This window comes from Patagioenas fasciata, chromosome 4 (assembly GCF_037038585.1).
Source record: "Patagioenas fasciata isolate bPatFas1 chromosome 4, bPatFas1.hap1, whole genome shotgun sequence".
NCBI classification, from domain to species: Eukaryota; Metazoa; Chordata; class Aves; order Columbiformes; family Columbidae; genus Patagioenas; species Patagioenas fasciata.
Genome location: NC_092523.1, coordinates 16,474,946 through 16,496,855, shown reverse-complemented (window position 1 = coordinate 16,496,855; position 21,910 = coordinate 16,474,946). Strand labels below are relative to the sequence as shown.

Here is a 21,910-nt window from a genome sequence, read left to right as displayed (position 1 = left end):
TATTTTTAGCTACATTTTTGTAATCTCATGTTACTAATATGGGCAACAGAATTTTTTTTTTTGGTACACTACTTCTGAGCACACAGATGTAGTTGTGCTTTCTCAATGCTCATTTTAATGCAAATTCATATCTACTTTTAGAAATGCATGCTTTCTATTCCTATTTAACTAAACTGTTAAACTAACCTGTTGGAGGAATCTCCCTATATTAAAACATTTGGGATAGATCTAAGTATAATGACTGCTTTAAACACTGCTGACTCACAGTTTCCCAAGTTTGATATTCCACCTCTACTCCCCCCCCTCCTTTTTTTTAAGTCTTTAATGGTTGAATGAAGAGACTGAGAATCACAAATTCCTTAGCCATCTTCCTCTTTTCAAGAGATCTCCTGACTAGAAAAGAAAAAGCTTCCAAGTTAAGCTCTTTGCAAACGACTTTTAACAGACCAGGCTGAGGATTGCAGCACTTGCAGACAGTTTTTGAATCAGTGTAGTTAAGACAACAGCACAAAACCGTGTTTGGACAACACCTAGTTACAGAAAGCCTAGATACTACAATTTCAAATGCTTGTGTAAGAATTATGTAAGTGATAACGAGGCCAAATGTGTTGTCTCTGACAGTCGATCTCTTTAGGCAAATAAGTCTATCAGTCTTAAATAGTCTTTTACCATAAAATGTTTCTGTGACAGAAAGAGGAAACCATCAGTATGTACAATTTCAAAGCTTTTTATATGACTAAGAGCAAAGCTTTTCCTTCCATACTTATTTTGTTCATCCTCTGAAACTCTTTTCTGAGAGCAATATGAATTACTCTATGAAGCAATTGTATAACTGTAAACCTGGGAGCTTCATAACTCAAAATATAAACCAAATTTCTTTGAAAACAAAAGTTACCATATGCCATGAGGGAAAATGTTCTCTACTGTGTTGCTGAGTCACCAATGCTTTTCTTTTACTTCACTGAGCATGCATCAGAAGGTTGCTTTTAAAGAAAGATGTCTAACAGATGAAGAGCTCAACTAAACCTACTTAAAGGGAAAATAAAACCAAGAAAAAGCAATACAGACTTCAAGTGCATCAAGTTATTTTTCCCCACAGATAAGCCAGATAATCGTGTTTTATTATTTATTATGAGCTATAAAAAATATATATATATTTGTGTAACTTTACTTCAAAAAATTGTATTGTCCCTCACAAAGAAACAGAAGTTAATATTGCTTCTTGTTACTTGTGCTAATATAGCTATGGCTAATTCAAGTTCAGGACTACTTTACATCCAGTTCGCAGAACTGTAAGAAGGTTGGTCAAGAAAAAGAAATTAATTGAGTACAGTACCAATACTTGCTTTACAAACACAAACCCTTAAATTACATGAAAATACCGTCGTCTTTACTAGAAAAGTGTTTAAAACAGTAGATAATTAATTCCATTAAATCATCTGCTCCTCAACTCTAATACATACTCCACACAAAATATAACAACTTCTTCCAAGTTTTTTCCATAATCTGTTTTATCCCAAATGTATTTGCTTTCCTGTTTCCGAAACGTCACTAATCCAAGTTGTCTGCATTTTGACATGAAGAAGCATTGATATTTGGGGGAGGAGCAGGGTAAAAAAATGCAAGTACATTTATTTTAACTGTTATTAATTTTAGCTTCAGTTTATATTCCATTGATAGGAGAGGGTAATCTTAAACATTGCTTGACGTCTTATTATAAATTTCAAGAAAGCTGCATGGGAAAGATTAGTTTTAATATGATCAGTATTTCTGCTGCAATGACTAGTGAAGTCAAGCATCTATTCCCTATTAACCTACTTTGAAAAAATGTCTTATTGAAAGCTAAAAATTACTTCTTTCTTTTGATCATGTCTGTAGTAATGACTAAACTTCGTCTAAGGGAAGCCAAAGTCTGCATCTATAAACATTTTTTTGGCAGGCATAAACTTAGCTTTCAGTGAATCATATTTGAAATTAAGATTTTTCAAGTTCATGAAAGTAGAAGTGGTGAAATTCAACTTCCTTCTAAAATGGATCTTGAAATGCAAAACTTAAAGCTGTGAGCTCGTACACAGTGTCTGTTCTGCATTGTGCAAAATCTGAGACAAGATGCTTAGTCATACTCCAGATATTGAAAGCAGCTAAATCCAAACCACGTGCTTAAAATTCCAGGGACTTTCATTTTGCTGCTGCAGTCAAATATAAAAGATGCATTGTTTTAGTGTGCTTAGATTTACTTAAAAAATTGTCATAAAAACATTACCTAAATATTCTTTAGTTACAATAAAGTACATTATATATCAATAAGAACAACAAATAAACAACAATAATATTCTTAATCCTGTGCATTCTGCAAGCAAATATGATGGGTTCTTAAGTAAATGTCAGATTCTCTGTGGTGAAAAGCCACAGAGACTGAAATAACAAAATCAGTGTTTCAGGGTGTGCACAAGAAAAAAAGTTGGTAGGAAATTACAGAAATGCCAACTAATGGTGACTAAACAGAAGAGGGGTAGAGAGGAACTAAAAGATTATTCTAGGACGTGCTCTCTTATTCCCTTTTTCAGTCAGTAATGAACATTTATTGTGTCCTACTGTTAATAATGTCGCTGTTTCAGCTGAAATAATAACTTCCAAAGAGGAAGAAAAATATCTTAACCAATTTAAACAACAGAACACAATTACTCTAGTTAAATTCAGTTGACATGTGCATTGTTCTCTGGCATTCAAAAAAATTATTTCCTTTGAATTCATCACTATCTATGGCTTCCATCTGTTTTAGTTCAAACATAAAACTTAGCAGAATTTTCACTGCAAGAGAGTATGATGGTGAAACTGGTAAAAAAAGTCTTAACTGTAGACAGAAACCATATACTCATGTCCCTGGAAAACACAGAATAATGATGAAAACTTTACTGAGTTTTTCAAAAGTATGAACCCAATTCACTTTAAAATCTAAAAGCTTTTTCTTTTCTTAATTTCACTGAAAAAATATTATCAAAATACATCATTTTCATCTTTTGCATCATAATGAAATAGGAAGAGAGAAGATAAAAATGTGTCTTTTCTGTGCTCACTGCACCTCTGAAAACTCCTCTGCATTATAAAGCCAAAATGAAAACAGCGAGATGTCAAAGAGCAAACACTTCCATTTGTCACGTCAGCGTGCACAGAAAAAAGTGAAGAAACCGACTGATTTTGAGGAATGTGAGAGGTACCAATGACAGTATATTGCAATAGAAGATCCACATTCTCTTACTATATGCCTAAGAGTAGCTTTACCTTTTAGTAGATTTCTTGATGGTAGATTTGGGCTCAGATAACCATAAAAACATTAGTGATCCACTTGAGTGTGGCAAATTGAAACAACAATGCTTTGCAACAGGGACAATCTACCTAGTTGCCTTGTCTTCGATGAATATGCGTGTTGTTCTCAGTCCACAGCAGTTACCACTGGGCTGACAGTTCACAGGTTTTAACCTCTTTGTGTTACTTAGTAATGTTTTGTAAACATGCACAATAGACAGAAACTGAATTTAATAATGGATTTAAATTATAAACTAGTTAAAACTGGAATCAATTCTCTGTAGGCAGTAAGGAACAAGAGATCAGACTTCAGAAGATCTAAGAAAAATTCATTTCAGCTTCCACTCTGAAGAGGAAAATTAACTGGCCAACTACATGCTACCTGCTTACTGATGCTTTGTAGAGATTATCAGCTTGACAAAAAAATCCCCAAACTTTTGGCTTTACTTTGTAGATCTTAGAACACTATTACATGCTAACTGAATACTACAGGTTTTCCAATTGATTACAGATCTTAAGAGAACCATGAGCAGACTCTAGCAAAGCATCTTTCAAATTAGGACGACACAGGCCCTTATGTGCTAATATAATCTATATTAAGTCTAGGAGCCCCCAGAAATGGAGAATGGACGGGAGTAAATAACAATGTGAAAAGAAAGAAATATTTTTTAAATTTTTTTCAATTGCTTCAATCCTGAGACTTCATTTCTGCAGAGCAAGTGTATCTTGGATAATACTAAAGTTAGACTGTGTTAGCCTAATTAGAACTTCAGCAAATGAATTAACATTTGATCAGGCCAAATAAAATGGCCTGGGCTTCCTATCCCAAAGATCAATGGTAAACGCCACCTGAGAATAAGGATGGAAAAACAGATTTTGAAAAGACTGAGTTAATGTGAAGTGAATAGAGGAGTCAAAAGAGAAGCCCACAAATATTAGCTATATGCTTACGGCATATTTGATTTGAACAGAGCCCAGAAGGGTAAGAAGAACCAGCATTCTAAAGCCAAGTGTATTTCTGTACTTCTTCAAACAGAAACTGAACAATTAGATGCATTATTACTTTCCAGGAGCTGTGAAAGAAATATTTGAAAGGACAAAACCTGAAATTATCAGTGGACTTAATTTTTTTTTCAGCTTCCACTGCAAAGAAAGGGAAAATTACCCAGCTAACACTGGTAGCAGTTTGATTCCCCACCCACCCTCTTTCGGCTACCTCTAGCAACAGTATCCTCACAAATTGAGGTAGAATTTCCTACAGCAGACAAGCAAATTTCAAATAAAGACACACATTCCTTGGGGGAAAGGATAGAGGGTTGAGGGAGAAAAACTTATGAAGACATTAAAGCTTAAGTTTTAAACACCTGTAAAACAATGTTTTCAATAAAATACAGCTTGAGATTGACCTTTCAGGCAACTTTAGAAAATAGTTCATTTGTTATTTTAATATTACCCTATAATCTAAATTAGCAATCAGTACTAATTCAAATATGCAGAATGGATGACCCTTTTTTCTTTATTTAACATAATAACATACCTTTAAGTGGATCATGCTCTGCTCTCATAATGTCAATAAGGGAGTTTTCCAAAGAGTGCATATTCAGACTGTCATACATTCTATTTCGATCCTAAAAGAGAACAAAATCTTTAGTATTGGAATACAAATTTTGCACTTTTTAACAGGAAACTTCATAGGAATACAAAGGTGCCTTCTAAAGGCTGTACACTCAGACACTCTTGAGACGGACACTGATACAAAAACTTAACATATCTGAATTTATTAACAGTAAGACCAGATTTTATTAACGGTAAGTTTAATAGTATGCAAATATAAAGCTAGAGACAGTGAAGAACTCTTGTGTGTATACACTTTGACAGCCTGTGATCACCTGTTTCCTTCAGAAAAGCTGCTTGAATCAGTTCTGGTGATCCACAGCAGTGTTAAGCATTAGGCTGTTTAATGAAGGAGACTAATGTCTGTAGGAGCTCAATTTCATTTCATGCAGAAGTTAAATAGTAAGGTGGGGAACTACAAGACAAGAAGGACAGTCACCTCCTATGAAAGCAAGTATTTTGTTGGTGCTTGGCTAAGGACCTGGCATGGGCCATCGGCTACTGCCCAGACTGCACTTCTGGCTTCTGGGCCACTAATCTGAGACTCCTCATACACAAACACTTGAGTTACAAACAGTCAGCACTAAATGGTTAAAGGTTGGAAAAGTAAAGTCAAACTATGAAAATAAAATGTCACAAAGCTTACTAATGTTAATAAATTATCAGCCTCATAGGGAACTTTTTTTTTTGCACATGAAGATTAAGAAGAGTTACAATAATGTCTTACAAACTGTTTTCCCTGAGGGTAATAAAAGTTATTGTAATAAATCATAAATGTTTTAACTGATTTTACACTCAACTACGATATTTTCTGCCATGTTTTCTAACACACTCAAGTTACAGAGACAGAAAAAAAATGACTTCTAACTCCTTTGGTCTTTCTGGGATACATGAAGAATATTTCTGGGATACTGAAAATAGTTTGTATAAAACCTTAATCTCTTCTACTTGCACGGCTTCTGGCTGGACTGTATTGCACTTGAAGTAATCCTGTAATCATGCTTTAATTTTGACTGTTGTTTTCTCTCTGGTTGTACTAGAGTAATTCAACAGAGTAAGATGAAATACACCACACGTCCCATGACCATTAAAATTCACTGAAGATGCAACCATCTACTTAGTACATATAATGGGGACAGAAGATGTCTGACCCACACTCACTGTGACTTTCCATGACAGTTCAGCAGAATATAGATGTATTTCAAACCTACATGAAACTACAGGTATTCTTCATATTTGGGGAGTGAGTAAGCAAGCTTTGAAATAAAGGTTTTCTATGAGTCAGAAACTGTGACTTATCAACAGCTTTGCAAAACAAGACATGATGAAACTAAGATTTTACTTTCATCTTTCTTAGAAACTTTAGTCAACTTGATACAATATTTGGATGATGAGGGAAAAGCCTTTTTTTACCTTTCATTCCCTCAAAAAAATACAAAGAGTAACAGCTTGCTGCTGGGTAAGCAATCTGCTATGTTCACTTGATTGGATCTTTTATTTTCTTTTTGGAAGCCCTGATATAACTTTAATGATAAATTTTAAAGTATGTTTGTCTTGCCTCCCACCATGTCCCAGATCAAACACCACTGACACTCCATGAGGTGATCTTCAACCTGGTCTGAGCACCAACAAGCCACCAGTACTATTTTAGTTCATGGCAGCCTTATTTTGGGAATAGCTGGCTTTCATTCAGTTCTCTAGCTGTCCCGAGAAGCAGCAGAATGAAACTGGAGTGACTAGTCTGTTTCCATACCCTTGCAGGTTTGCTTCTCAGTCACACAATGTAAAGAACCTGCTTACCACAGCAAATTTGCTTTCTATAGAAGGTGTAAGCAATGACAAAGCTGGATCTGTTCCCTACTGTCCCCTAGCATTCAGGTCTCTCATCAGGATTTTTAATGAAGTCTTAAATCCAGTTGAAGCCAGTACTTGGTAGGCAGGTAAACGCTCTTGCGAAAACCCGTGCTGAGTAAATAGAAAGCATGCTTTGCTACCTGTGTAGCTGTCAGGGAAAAGAACTAGTATTGGTAAAAACCAGACTGAACTGTGTGCGCAACACTTCATCTTTGTTACAGGCTCACTAAATCATTTTCTTATTTGTTTTCTGATCATTGCTATATACAGGTATGTTGAGATAACATGACTACCTGGCAAATGGTAATTACTGCAGACTGTGCTCTGGAGAGCAGAAGCCTTAAGAAAGATGAGGGAATTGAGTGCACTGTCCGCAAGTTTGCTGATGACGCCAAGCTGGGAGGAGTGGCTGACACGCCAGAAGGCTGTGCTGCCATCCAGCGAGACCTGGACAGGCTGGAGAGTTGGGCAGGAAAAAATTTAATGAAATATAACAAGGGCAAGTGTAGAGTCTTGCATGTGGTTAAGAACAATCCCAGGCACCAGTATAAGTTGGGGAATGACATGTTGGAGTGCAGTACAGGGAAAAGGGACCTGGGGGTCCTGGTGGACAGCAGGATGACCATGAGCCAGCACTGTGCCCTTGTGGCCAGGAAGGTCAATGGCATCCTGGGGTATATTAGAAGGGAGGTGGTTAGTTAGTTGAGAGAGGTTCTCCTTCCCCTCTACTCTGCATTGGTGAGACCACACCTGGAATATTGTCTCCAGTTCTGGGCTGCTCAGTTCAAGAAGGACAGGGAACTGCTGGAGAGAGTCCAGCGCAGGGCAACAAAGATGATTAAGGGAGTGGAGCATCTCCCTTATGAGGAAAGGCTGAGGGAGCTGGGTCTCTTTAGTTTGGAGGAGACTGAGGGGTGACCTCATTCATGTTTATAAATATGTAAAGGGTGAGTGTCATGAGGATGGAGCCAGGCTCTTCTCCGTGACAACCAATGATAGGACAAGGGGCACTGGGTACAAACTGGAACACAAGAGGTTCCACTTAAATATGAGAAGCAGCTTCTTCACAGTGAGGGTGACAGAGCACAGGAACAGGCTGCCCAGGAAGGTTGTGGAGTCTCCTTCTCTGCAGACATTCAAAACCCGCCTGGACACATTCCTGTGCAACCTCATCGGGGTGTTGCTGCTCTGGCAGGGGGATTGGACCAGATGATCTTTTGAGGTCTCTTCCAATCCCTAACATTCTGTGATTCTGTGAAAAGGCTCCACCACAGTTAATTCCTAAAACCGGTCATGGATATTACAGAGAAATGGAAAAGTGAAGCATATAACACGTTTGTGATTCATCTGTAAACTTCTCCACTGGCTGACATTGTAACTTCACCCCTGCATCATTCTGTTTTGCAAGTTCCGTGTAGCCAAAGTGGAAAGGTCCTGTGCTGTTAGAAGCAGAAGACAAATTTTCATCATACTCTTTAGACCTCAGAAAGTTCATGTCTATACAGTTGAAAAAAGTTTGTTTCTTTGAATTGTATTACTTCATTTCTGGCAGTGGAAACACGCAACAGGCATGCACGATACAATATAAAAACGGTGTGAATACACTCAAGTAAAGAAGAATTTAAAGTGGGAATTGTATTCTGCCATCTCACTATGCGCACCACACCATCCACTTGTGAGTAGGGGTAATATCTAGGTGATCAGTGCTTTAAACTTTTAACATTATTCCAATTCACACTGATGAACTTCATACTGTAGAGGAACATTATCTGAAATATAGCTATCTCAAAAGGAATAAGCCATTCTTTGGGTACAGGGTTCATTTTAAGCCATTGTGCAACTAGGCTTTATTATGCTACAGCACTGCTTTGTGCTCCCCAACTATGTACATCATATCTTCAAAAAGCACAGTTATCATCTACACAAATTTGAAGCTTTGATTTCAAAGGAGAACTTAAAAGTTCTTAGGTCACAACAGCAAAGACTTTCTAGAAAGTTCTGCTGTAGAAAAAAAATCCACAAAGTTTTGAAAGGGGACTGTTCTATTACAGCATGCTCTGCTCAGTCAGAAAACTTCCGCTGTAATTTTTTTTAATCTTTGGGACAAGCATGGAAAGCACTGTCATAGAACACGACTGTTCTAGATAGTTTTCCATGCATGTGGAAATACACCTAATTCTTGAGACTATCTTTAGTTTCATTATTTCAACACAGCTGATAAGCAGTTATCATCTTAAATAACCTGGAACTACCTTTAAAACAACATGGAAGTAGTTCCAAGAATTAAAACTATTTCCCTGTTATTATTTCCCTGTTTCCCAGTTGTTTTAGAAGATAACTGCTTATCAACTGTGTTGAAATAATGAAACTAAAAGATAATCAGTAGTACAAAGGCACTGATACATAAGCATACATGTTAATATGAGCCATGTATCATCCTGACTCCAAAAGCTCCTTTTGTCAAGGACAAATTCCTGCAAAATACTTTGCATTTCCCTCACCGCAGTGGCTTCTCAGTCCTGCGCTAAGAACAAGTGAACTCTTGCTGTGTTAGAAGGTCCATCTCAGTGGAATGTCACAATGTAATGCCAGCTTTTTTTCCCCAGAGCAGATAGTTAAGCTCTCCCAAACACCACAGATGCTCACACTAGATTTTTATTTCTCTGTATAAACATTTGAATTCTGCTTTAACTACCTTTCCAACACCAGAATCACAACTGCGTTCACAGACAGCAGAATTGAAAATGTGGTTTTGGTGTATCTGCCTCCAGATTCAGAGGTACATGGCTAAGTGACAAGTTGTCACTTCACAAGTTAAAACTGAATTATTCCTGAATTTTTACAAATTTACACAATACAGGAGAAGTATCCTACCCATAGAATAGTTAGTCTAAAAAGACTTTTTGACAGTGTAATGGAAAACAGATCTTTAAAGTGCGCATTTCAGAAGTCCTCCCCCCATACGTCTAAGTGTGGAATGAATGGGAGGAGGGCAGCTTTCTCTGAAGAGCAAGTCTCAACATTAAATTGTTGGGCAGATCATTTTTCTTCACACAATTTATCTAGGACTTCTAAATATATCCATGAAATTTATCCAAAGATTATCCTGTTTGAGCATTCGCAGAAACCTGGCGCAGCTATATCTCAAAGCTTATATATTGTCCTTTACCTATTAAACAGTGAACACAATTTTGCTAATCTTTAACCACAAATACTGCAAATAGAGGTTCATAGTTAAAAAGTTAAACAACTTTGAATTTTGGACACATGCTTTAAACTACTTATCTGTAGGATTACCTGAAGTAAAAAAATTAGACTTCTAACATATTAAATTCAGTAAATGCAAGTATATTTTAAAATATATTATTGTACATGTCCCTTCATAGTCTAAAGAAATGTATCACCATCCGATGGGGGCTAGAAACAATTTAAAAGTCATAAAGCTCCTGGTCAGTTTTGAGCATGGTCTTAGCTGGCTGCAAAGATGACTCTCTAACTTTGATTTTGACAAATTAACTGATTTTTTTTTTAAAGCTCAATTAAATAAACTTTTAAAAAAATCACTTTCCAAATTAAAATGTTAATGAGTTCCATTTTTTCACCTTAAAACTGACCTGAATAAAAATGTGTTCTAAGACTAGAAAGTGACAGCTGATTGAAGTAAGTATTCACAGACTGAGTACCTGGATATAGTATTCACTGTTTATTTTAAAAGTAATAACCTAACAATTAAGTACATTATGTATTCTAAACTATCATCTTTGTTAACATCTGAACTTCAAGTAATTCTCATTTCAGTGAAAATATACTATAATCATAAGCCTCTTGTTGAAACCATAAGTAGCGTAAATGAAAAACTTAATATGAAAATCTATGACTTAACTACAATTTTAGCTCTATAAAAAAGCAAGGAGGAAGGCTTAAAGTAGACACATGAAATTGCTTGGTTACTTTCCATACTGTCATTAGTGGTAAAGATGAACTATAATATCTGGTAGACATCTGTGAACAGTCAACCTGACAACAAAAGTGTTTTAAAGTTTAAATGACACAATCAGCTATGTAAGCTAGCTAAATCCAGTCCAAAATGCACCAAAAACAGGTTCTGTGGCAAAGACACACCTACTTCTGAACTACATAAGCATTTAAAAACAAACCAAAAAATCCCAACACCATGTACTGTATCCACACTGGAGTACTTCAGATGAAGAATATACATTTATAAACTGGAAACAAACCAGACACATTATGGAGATGATTAAAGGCTTGGCAAGACTGATGAGGCAAATCTAGAAGATTTGTATATTAATGGCTTAAACAAAATAATTAAAGGAACAATTAGACTTTGAAGAGGAAGATGTTATACAAGTTTTGGGTGTTTTTTTTCTTTTACCCATTCCCCCTCATCTAGAAATATCTATACAGTCTTGAGTACTTAAATGCAAACACATCAAACCATATGGTAAATTTACTTCTGGATAGATCTGAGGTAAGAACATACCCATTTTAACTCAGAGCAACCCTGCTTTGGCAGACAGAATGAGGAGAGATATGCTACATAGTGTACGCATCAATGCTATACTATCACAGCTTTTGATGAATTTTCCTAACTCTGATTTTGACTTGCTTTAATAGAATGAACTGTGTAACTGAAGCAAATTCTAACAGTAGAAAGAATTCTTAGTTCACAAAAAGTCACAGAAACATTATGGTTATGTATGATAAGCCACACAAAATTTCTGCAATTTATAGCTTTGAATCATTCATCTGTGCAGCTCACAATACTATTTATTCAAAGGTCTCGATCCTGAAATTTAAAGTATGGTAGGAGACCATTTTCAGCAGCTAGAGATATCCCCAGTATGGTCCTCAGACACAAGTATCTGGTTTTGTATGTTATTTAATCAACTCTGGGTAACCTATCTACAGGATCAAAAATCCTGAAGACATACTGTTACAAGTATTGCCTTAGTAAAAATAAGCTTGTAAAGCCTGGCTCACGAATCAGTGTTTGGACAATTACACCACTCTGAAGATTAAGAGAATTTAGCAGTGAGATACTCCCGATGCCTTCAAGTTTAACATGAGCTGCCAAACACTCAGCACTGCTGAAGAAAACAGGCCACCTATTTAAGAGTCTAAATATGGCATTAAGAACCCAAGTTTAGCAACTTGCTCTTCATCTAGCATTGACTGGTGTGTGTGTCATCTAGATTTGTCATTTAAACTGTGAAGGTACATTTGTTAAACTGTACTAAAGCTGTCATATTGAGAATCTGAAATCATTGGAATGCAAGTGATTTTAAGACTGAATTAACATTGCAGCAGTTTAAATTTTACATGTAAAACTAACACCTGTTGTGACACACAATCTTAAAACTCATTTTGCTTTGCATATGTTTTGTTTTCTTTGAAAACTTTAGCACATTTCAAAAATAAGAAGAAAAATCTGTATTTGTCAGAGAAGGTATCTTACCATACAAATCCCCAGCTGGAAAGCTACATTCAAATGTAGAATAATACAGCTCAGCTTTTAGGACCATGAACACTGCACGTACTTCTTGTTTGAACAAACAGGAAGGACAAATCAAGGTGAAAAAACACCCGGACAGGCAGTGTGTTTCGTTAACTCAGAAGAAACACAAAAACTAAATTCATATTAATAAAATGCAGTGGTTTTAATAGAATGAAAATAATTAATTGTGTATAACACTGAACTGTATTATTAAATTGTTATAACAGGTTTCAGCAAGCTTATTTGAAAGTTGTTAAGAAATGTTAAGCTTGCAATCAAAATAGATGTAGTAAACACTGCAATTTAAAAAAAAAAAATCAAAATGGTTAATTATTTTCCTCATCCAAGGGACATAAATTAAAAAAAAAACAAATATACAAAACATTTATTTCCCTGCATTTTGGCCACAGAAACACCTGAAGCATGTTCTGGGGGCGGGGAGGAACAACAGTATCTGGGATTAGAAATATATTTTTAGTTTTGCGCCCTATATTCTTTTTCTTGTACTTCAGATCTGGAAATAACAGAGAATATTCATATTGTCTGACTTCTTGACATAAAGTAGAAGTGCCTGAACTGGAATCCCAGTGGTTGTATATGGTTAAAGGTGCCAGGTATGTTCTTCTAGAGAATTAGATCAGCTAAACAAGGAGCCTAGATTCTCTCCAAGGAGAAACAGGCTCCTCAATTATATGCTTAAGTTAGATAGTGTGAATACCTGACAAGATTTCTAATTGTTCCTTAATGATTCTGGTACAAGGCAACAATTCCTTCCCTATACAAAGTATCTGTAATGGTACAAGCATTATGGCAGTACTTAAAGTTGCAGACACACTTTTATCAAGGAAAGAACTTTAATTTATGTAGTTTGTTTTGTCTTAAAAACCTGAGGGAGAAAAAAAAAAAGCTTCTTACAGTAAGAAAACTTGGCTATAAACTTATTTTGCTCACGTTTAAATCAACGTTGCCATAATGTTTAACTACTTTTATTTAAAACAAAAACTCTTGAACTTTGGAAAATTCCTCTGAAATGTCCTTCAAAACTGCTGTAAGCAAAAGCAGCTTTGCTGTAAGTAAAGTGCCCACCGTGAATTCAACTTCACATGGGATATGTTTCAGTTTTAACTATGAGGTACAGAAAACCTGCTTTCATTCCTTTAAGTAATACACATAATTACTTATCCAGTTATCAGTAATGACATTCATTGTCACTGGTATATTAAACGGCAAGAAACATTATTTTCATCAGAATGGATGTCAGTTCTATACTGGGGACCATCCATCAACTCAGACACCTAGCAATAAATAAGTTTCATGGAAGGGAAAAGCTTTCAATTTGGATACAATTCCTCTGTGGCTTATCTTATTTGCATCAGGTACATGTTTACAGAAACTGGATGAGCAGCTGACACTGCCGAATGCCATTTGGACTTTGCCAAAAATATACAGCATTTTTTTTTAAATGGTAGCAGAAGATTAATGACATACAGAAAGTTAGTCAGTGAGGACACTGACTTCCCTAAGTTGTTTTCATTTGCTAAGCTCAAGCTAGCTAAAGATCGGAGGAGATGTGTTTTGTCCTCTGCCATACAAAATTATTCCTGTAGTTAAAACAGATGCATGATCATGTGGAAAAGTATTCTGCAAAACTGTCAATGATGCAGTTATGCATTCAACACGTTCTAAGCTGTGTTTGCTCTGTGGAAGCTTGGAAGAAATAGGTTACTTCTTACACATAAATGCTTTTGTGCAAGACTATCCAAATGGCACAAAATTTAATTACAGCTATTTTTCAGTATCTTCTGAAATGGCTACTGTATCTTTAAGAATCCTCAATCTAAATACCTCAGCCTTTTATGGAAGGAGACAAGCACAGTACAAATTAGCAAGATGGGTGTTTGACAGCATCGCAATTGCCAACATGAGTCCTGATGAAAGGAAGCATGAGCTCCAAGCTCTATTTAACTTTTTCATTACGACTTGCAAAATGTAATAGTCATCACAAGTTATTAGCCATGTAACAGTAGTATAATAACTGAAAAATAAGAGCACGATTTTAACATCTAGAGTTTCCACAATAGCAGCAGATAGCACTGAAAACCTTCAAAGAGGATTATTTTTACTGTGTTCTGCAACTATGACTTTATACACACTAAGCGAGATTTAAGCATAGACAGATCAACAGCATAAATATGGCCAGATGAACAGGTTTATTTAGCTGGTGGCTCTGGTGCTCACAGTAAGACCAGCAACAATTAAATGCGCCCACCTTCTCACTTAGACCCTATCTCTTAAAAAAAAGCCAAACAACAAACCAAACCAAAACCAAACACCAAACCAACCCCAAACAAAAAAGATTAAAGTAATTTATTAAAAACTAAATTGTAAACATTTTTTCTATCCTAGACATGATTTAGATTATCGTTTGAATGCACAAGACTTGTTTAAACATCGAGTGAGTTCATCTATATTAGATGACCACTGTGGAAGCTTCTGAAAGTTCAAAGTCAAGTCATACTGACTTGTAAGGCAAATTGAATGAGTAAATATATTCCCAACTTGTGCTTAGCTGCATATGAATTCCAATGTATACGTCACTGCAGTTTCAATGTATGATGGCATTAATATTTTTAAACCTGTTCCTTAGGCTAACATCTTTGGGAGACAGTTCAATGTTTACTTTCAACTATTCTTGGAGACCTCCACTGCAGAGCATTACCTATCTGTAATCTTTTTTCCTTAACAGAACAGGTTGACTACATTAAGAATGGTACCTCTTTCCCACCTTTCCACCCACACAAAAATTATCCAACTGTGATATTTCAGCTCTCAAGCTTAATGAAACAAGTCCTCACAGTGTAGGCAAATCCTTTTAACTTTTCAGGTCCAGTGCCACTTGGGGCAGAATTTAGGTATGTCCAAAAGTCACCACCAGCCTCAAGGTTACTTCAAGTATCAGAGCTCACCTGGACAGAGTTGGGACATGGCCTCTCGTGCGAAATGGAACTCCACCAGCAAAGTGGTAAGAAAAATAGGAACTGCTGTTGGATATCTGGTCCCAGGGAGCACCCTTTTGCCGCTATTGCAGCTACGTATGGATTAGCTTGCTAACTGATGGAAACACAGCTGTGCAAAGTCAAACATGGTCACAACGATGAAAAATGAAACTCCAGGTTACTCTGTGTGAAACCTAACAAAAACAACTGTAACAGCCTTATGTGGACGGTACAGAAATGTTCTATTTTCTCTGCATATTATCTTTTTTACTTCTGCTGGAACATAGTAGCTCTATGTGAGACAAAAACCAAAGCTGACATAAGCATAACAAAAATTAAAGAAGGCATAGAATTAATGGAATAATCTGCTTTCTATTTTGAAATGGATAATTTCTAAAATAAGTTGCCCAAGTTTTCTTTGGAACAAAAAAACATGCAAAAACTAAATTGTTAGAATGGCAATTGAGATTGGGATCCACAATAATAAAGGTCTCCACTAACACAAAGTGTCATGACTACACGAATATAGGCAGGAATGGGGAAAATAACATTTTGCCAACAGGTAACTGAGGCCGAAGTGAAGCGACTTACCTAACACCGCATGTCACTGGCAAAATTCAGGAGGTAAACCCAGATCTTTTAATTCTAAGACACACCCTCCCGTTTAACACTTCTAAATCACAGAACTTCAAGCCAAAACATAACACAAAAGTTGCTAGAGTGTGGAGGAAAAAAAATCTCACTAACATGCAAACGTCAGCCTAGAATACCAGTAAAAGACAAACATGACAAAGACTCAGAGCCATCTACAAAAGTGAGGAAACCAGTACAGGACAGGCAAATTAAAAAATCTGAGTTTTAAAGGGATGTATAATAATATGAGCATTAACATTAGCAGAAATACTTGCTGGATGAAACCTATTTTGCTCTGTGGCTGCATCAGCGGGTACAGTTTCTTTATTTCTTGACAGTCAATATTCTTAATTAACTGTGAGAATCATATCTTGCTAAATGCAGTGAATATTTTGGATTAGTTGCAATTGAGGATTAAAAGTAATATAGAAGTATACAATTTTCAAACCAAGTATGAGGGCTGTAACTACTCATCAGTGCTCCTTCAAAAGGAAGGAAGCCAAAATGCTATGCATGACTATGAACACACCAGTTACATGCCATCCTTACCTGCAAAGGAAGGAGAGTATTACTGTTGTTGTCAGTTCGGAAAACATTATCTTCAATCCACGATTTTGGTGTCAGTGATGGAGTGGAGCGAGTAAATTTAGGAGGAGCTATGACATTACCAGAAAAGGGCTTCTTCAAAGGAGAGATCTGGTTCATAGTTCCTGGAATTCCCATGTTTCCAGTTCTACGATGGTCTCTGCCATGCATTCCTCCCCAGGATATATTTCCTGTGCTCCAGCCGCTACTCTGATTGCTCCAGGGCGACTGCTTCAGAAGAGGCTAAAAAGAAAAATTCATATATATTATTTTGTAAGTACTAGAATTGTTTTTTCTACTTCAAAAACACCCCAAATGACAAAAAAAAAAAAACAAAACAAACACAAAAAACCAAAAACAAACAAAACACCCAACCAACTACCAAGTAATCAACGTGCAGAGATTTCTATAAACCACACTTTCCTGATAACATGTAAATTAATTACTGAAGCAAGGGAGAAAACACAGCATCATTAAAAAAACCTGTTAATTCCCACTCCCCCATAAACTTCCCAAAACCACCTGCAGTACCTGTGAAAGTAATTTAGATTATAATTTTAGTAATTGGTAGCATTCTTTAAAGTTATGCAATAGAACAACTTCAGGGTATAAAACCATATTACAAAAAAGCCCAGACTACTCTAGCATATGTTAGTTGGTATCATAGAGTGAGATCTGTGCAAAACTAACACAATGATTTCTAATAGGTAACTTTAAAAATTATAATAATAATAAAAGATAACTTCTATTCAGTGACTAGTAGTATATCACTACAGTGAGTAGAAATTTGAAAATTAAAATTCAGATGGTAGATCTTTTTCCCCCAGTATTTTGAGTGTTATTGCCTCAGTACTACCATATGAGACCAAAAAGAGCACTGATTACTGTACAGAGAAGCCATTTGAATGAGCTTTCTTAACATTTCCACATTAGAATGCATTATTCTGAAGCTCAAGGATTTCTGGAGTAAGGAATGGGACTATCTGTGAAATTCTGCAGAGTAGAATCTGGGGTGGTTTTTTTAGGATTTTTTTTCCTTATTTGGATGCGGTATCAAGTATTTTTGTATCTAACAAGAGCACTATATTCCTCATTATGAAAATGTAAGCACTAAACTTTAGAGGGGAGATTTTACAGGATGACAAGTTTTTATTCCTAAGCCACAACTTGTAATAAAAAATGACCTATAGTCGTTGTCATACTACCAAGAGGTGGACCCACTGAGTCTGACTGACAGTGAAGAACAGTATTTATGTTTAGTGTTCTCAAATTCGATTGCTCTTGAAAAGGCTTTTCCTCAAACATAGGAATGGTGTCTGTGTGATAGTCTAAATTCAGTTCTGTGAAGTTAAAACACAGTACTTTTATCTCTAAGCTTAGCTGCAAGCAACCCTCAGCTCGCAATTCTAATAACTTAAAGATTTAAAGCATGTCAATATGTTATGTATTAGATAAAACAAATTTCTAAAGACAAAAAGATAAAATTTTAATAATACCCCCTACAGACCCAGAAAACAATTGAAAAAAACATTAAAGCCATTTTTGGTCAAGTAATCAGGAAAACATCCGATTCTATATAATGATAGATAATTATGTTGTAAAACTTGAATACTTTGGTTGGAATTTTGGGAGAGGCAGGCACTCTATTGTGAAACAAACCTTAAGAGATAATGCCAAATGTTAACGAGCCTCTAATATTGCTAGCTATGCTGTCATGGTACTTTTAAAGTTTGCCTATAACTTGTAACTGAGAAAAAAAATTCTGTACATCACTGCTGGAGAATTGCTTTGGAATTTGTTTGAAGAGGTTTATTATAGATGTTAAAGACAACTAGCTCCTAATCATGATGCATCCAAATCAATTATTGTACAGGCACACTTAATGTGAGATTCCAGTTCTGATAAAAATGCTTCACAAATCCAGCTCTACCGATTAAAACTGATGGGATTTAATAGCAGAATGAAAGAAAAAATGAGGCCTATCTAACTTTGGCCTTTCATAACCAAGCAGATGATCAGAGCAAGATGTGGCTATAACGCACTAGCAGGTAATATTAATGTGGATCTGCTATTTTCTGAATTCTTACAATAAATATTTCGTTCCAGGAAGAAAGATAAACTTCTATTTTCATAGGTAAATTTCCATTTTAACACGGGATTGTTATGCCGCTTGATTAAAACCTGTAACAACTCAAATAACCGAAACACAGCTCTGTCTTTGGATACAAATTCAAGTACTTTCGGTCAAACCCCCAGAAAAGGCAACACTGACAGCTTTCCCCTCTCAATCTACTTTCGGTGACCGGTCCCCACGCAAGCGAGCACGCCCGGAGGGTGCGAGGGCCGGTCTGAGGCCGGGGAAGGGGCTCCCCGGGGAGGACGCACCGCCGGAGCTGTCAGGCGCATTGTTCGGGGACACCGCGCTCGCTACGGGTGACTGCGGGGGGACAAGGGGGATATTTTCACGGTGTAAACTCCTTGACACGAAAAGGAGCGTTTGCCCTCTTTTGTAAGAGGAAACCCCCTCCTCTCATCACGAAAACGGCGTCCCTGGGCAGGCGACGGCGGCGCGAGGAGGGCCGGTCACAGACCAGGGGACGCGGCCGCCCCGCCACCTGCCACCCGGAACGGGCGGGGAGCAGCGGCCGGGCGCGGGCGGACCGCTGCCAACGGCCTCCCGGCCCGAGCCCCAGTGCCGCCTGCCAGCACCGGCCGTGCGGCGCAGGTGATCTCCCACCGGCCGTCAGCCCCCCGAGCGCGGCGGGTTGCAGCGGCCAGGCCCCGCCCTGCCTCCGCGGTCTCGCCGGGCTGTCACCGCCGCGCAGCCTCGCCGGGCATTCGCAGGGAGAAGGGGGAAACCTCCCGGCTGCCGCGACGAGCGAAACGAGGGGAGCGGAGACCCCCTCACGTCCCTGCGTCCTCCTCCCGGCCCTCTCCCCGCCCCGGGGCTCCCTCCCGCCAGGGGTCCTCCCGGCCCTCTCCCCGCCCCGGGGCTCCCTCTCGCCAGGGGCTCCCCCTTTCCGCGCCGGGCTCCCTTCCGGAGCCGGCTCGCCCGGGCTCCCTGCCGCCCCGCCGCGGCTGCCCGGCCCTCCCGCCGCCGCCCGGTACCTGGTGGTGGTTGTAAGAGTTTCTCTGCTGCAGGAAGGCGGCGGCGGCGGCCGCTGCCTGGTGTTGGTGCTGGAGCTGGGGGCTCACTGGGGATCTCCGGTTTTGCTGTTGCTGCTGCTGCTGAGGTAAATTCATCTGCGGTGGCGGCGGGGGGGCGGCGGCCGAAAAGGGGCTGCTGAAGGGCCCGGCGCAGGGGTTGTGAGGAGACACCGGTGAGAAGCTCTGGAAGAAAGCGGGGTTGATCGATGACGGGATCCCCGGGTAGAAGCTGGTCTCGGATTCCGGGCTCGGGGGCGGCATCGCGCTGATCTGTCCGCCGCCGCTGCCGCTGGAGACCGGAGGCTGCTGCGTCTGCTGCGGAGGCGGCGACGAGGTCTGCACCGACCAGGGGGTGCCGAAGCCGGGCAGCGGCGGAGGAGGAGGGGAAGCCGCCGAGGAGGAGCCGCCCCCGCTCTGGTGATGGGGGCTGGGGATCTCCGGGCTCTGCAGGCTGCTGAAGCCAGAGCCGAGCCCGCCGGGCAGGAGGTTCCCGGGGCTGCCCAGCAAGTGGCTGTTCGGGGGGGACTCCATGGGGGGCAGCTTGGCTCTCGCCTGCAGATGCGGAGGAGACGGAGGCGGATTCACGCAGGAGGCGGCGGCCACCCCCACATTGGGGTCCGCGGACACTGATCCCCCCGGGCAGGAAGGGGCGAGCCGCTCCGAGCCCCCGCTGTCCGCGCCGCCCTTGTGCTCGGCGGGGCTGAGGGGCCGGAGGTGCGGGTAGTCCCCCGTCCGCGGCGGCTCCGGGGGGTGAGCGCTGAGGAGCTGGAACTGCTGCTGTAGCCTGTGCTCCTGCTGCTGGTACTTGTCAGTGGGGTGGCTGAACTGCTGCTGCTGCTGCTGAGGGGGGTGGTGATGATAGTCTGGGGGGTGGTGGTTATTCAGGGGGTGGCTGCTGCCGAGCTGGGCTGGGCTGCTGAGCTGCTGCTGCTGCTTAAACTCTTTCCTCTTCTGGCTCAGCTGAGGAGGCGGCGGCTGTTGCTGCTGCGGTTGCTGCTTGTTTAAATCCTGGTGGGGGCTGAGACTGGGTTTAAAGTCAGAGGAGGGGTGGCCGAGAGGGGGGTGTCCTGATGCGGGGCTGCTGCCCAGCCTCTCGCTGCCTGGCTGCTGCTGCTGTGTCACCCCCAGGAGCAGCTCATCCTGCATGGTTTGATGATGCGCAGCAGCGGCCGCCAAGGGGAACAGAGAGGGCGGCGGCGACCCGCCGGACACGCCGCCGCTGCCGGAGGAACCGGTTACAGCGGGTGAGAAGGGGCAGGAGGAGGAATGAGAGGCGGCTGCAGCCGCTGCCGGGGAGGGGAAGGACCCGGTGGAGCCAGCACCTCCTACGCCCAAGGGTGGGCTGGGGCTACAGCAGGAGGCCGCCGTCTGCGGGAGCCCGAGGCTGCGATCCCCCATGCAACGGAGGGGGCTCCCCTGACACCGGCTCGGCCGACGGGCGAGCTCCCAGCCCCGGGAGTCTGAAGACACAAAGATAATTAATAATCTTCGGGGAGGGGGTGGGGGACGGGACACACACCGAACACCCGCTTATCACAAGCCTCCAAATTGCCACTTTCTAGAATAAAGCCCTCTTCAATCCGTAATATCCCCTCTACTGGTTCTAAAAATACCGGAGCCTTTTGATAATAAATAATCCTGTTTTTATCAGGCCTTTGTTTTTCTATTCTAATGTATCGGGACCCCCAACAGGGCGGCCCTTCCCGCCTACACTCGCACCCACAGCAACCCACTCGATCGCCACAAACGCCCCCGGACAGGTCATTCCCCCCTGACAGCCCCCGCTAACTCCTCTGTCCGCCCCCCGCCGCCGCTACACCGTGGCTCAGGGGGAAAGCGGGGCGTTTCCAGGCTTGGCACTGGCGGGGAGGGAGGGAGGGCGCCAGGCCGCCGGTACCCGCGCACGCCAAGCAGCCCCGATTCCCCCTGCGCTGCCGCGTTCAACCCCCAGCCACCTCCCCGCCCCCACTGCCGGCTCCGTGCCGGCTGCAATGCCCTTAAGAATGCCGGAACATTCGTCATAGTTACGTCACGACCTCCACCCTCTTGCCCGCCCAGCCGACCTTGGTAATGAGCCGGCGGCTCCGCCCCTTCATGAATAGTGCATTACATCGGGAGCCCCTCCCCCTGTGCGCGTCCCCGGCGCGGCTTCGGGAGGCATGGGCGCTCGCGCTGACCGCCGCCCGCGCGCACGACGGCGGCGAGCCCCGTGAGCGCTACCACTCAAGCGGGGGAGATGACAGCCTTTTAGTAACGCTCT

The 21,910-nt window shown here is 40.7% G+C and overlaps 1 protein-coding gene across 3 annotated transcripts in view; it reads right to left on the bottom strand.

Annotated features, from left to right (window-relative positions):
* Window positions 1-21,415, bottom strand: part of CPEB2 (cytoplasmic polyadenylation element binding protein 2) — a 55,185-nt gene extending 33,770 nt beyond the window's left edge. For 2 of the 3 annotated variants that reach the window (XM_065837104.2, XM_071807316.1), the window contains exons 1-3: window positions 19,612-21,415; window positions 16,468-16,746; window positions 4,844-4,934 (exon numbers count right to left, since the gene is read on the bottom strand). In XM_065837104.2, coding sequence (XP_065693176.1) covers window positions 4,844-4,934; window positions 16,468-16,746; window positions 19,612-21,048 — 1,807 coding nt within the window. In that variant the 5' untranslated portion in view covers window positions 21,049-21,415. The remainder of the gene's footprint in view (window positions 1-4,843; window positions 4,935-16,467; window positions 16,747-19,611) is intronic. The other variant, XM_065837105.2, reaches the window with a different exon arrangement.
* Between the last annotated feature and the right edge of the window lie 495 nt (window positions 21,416-21,910).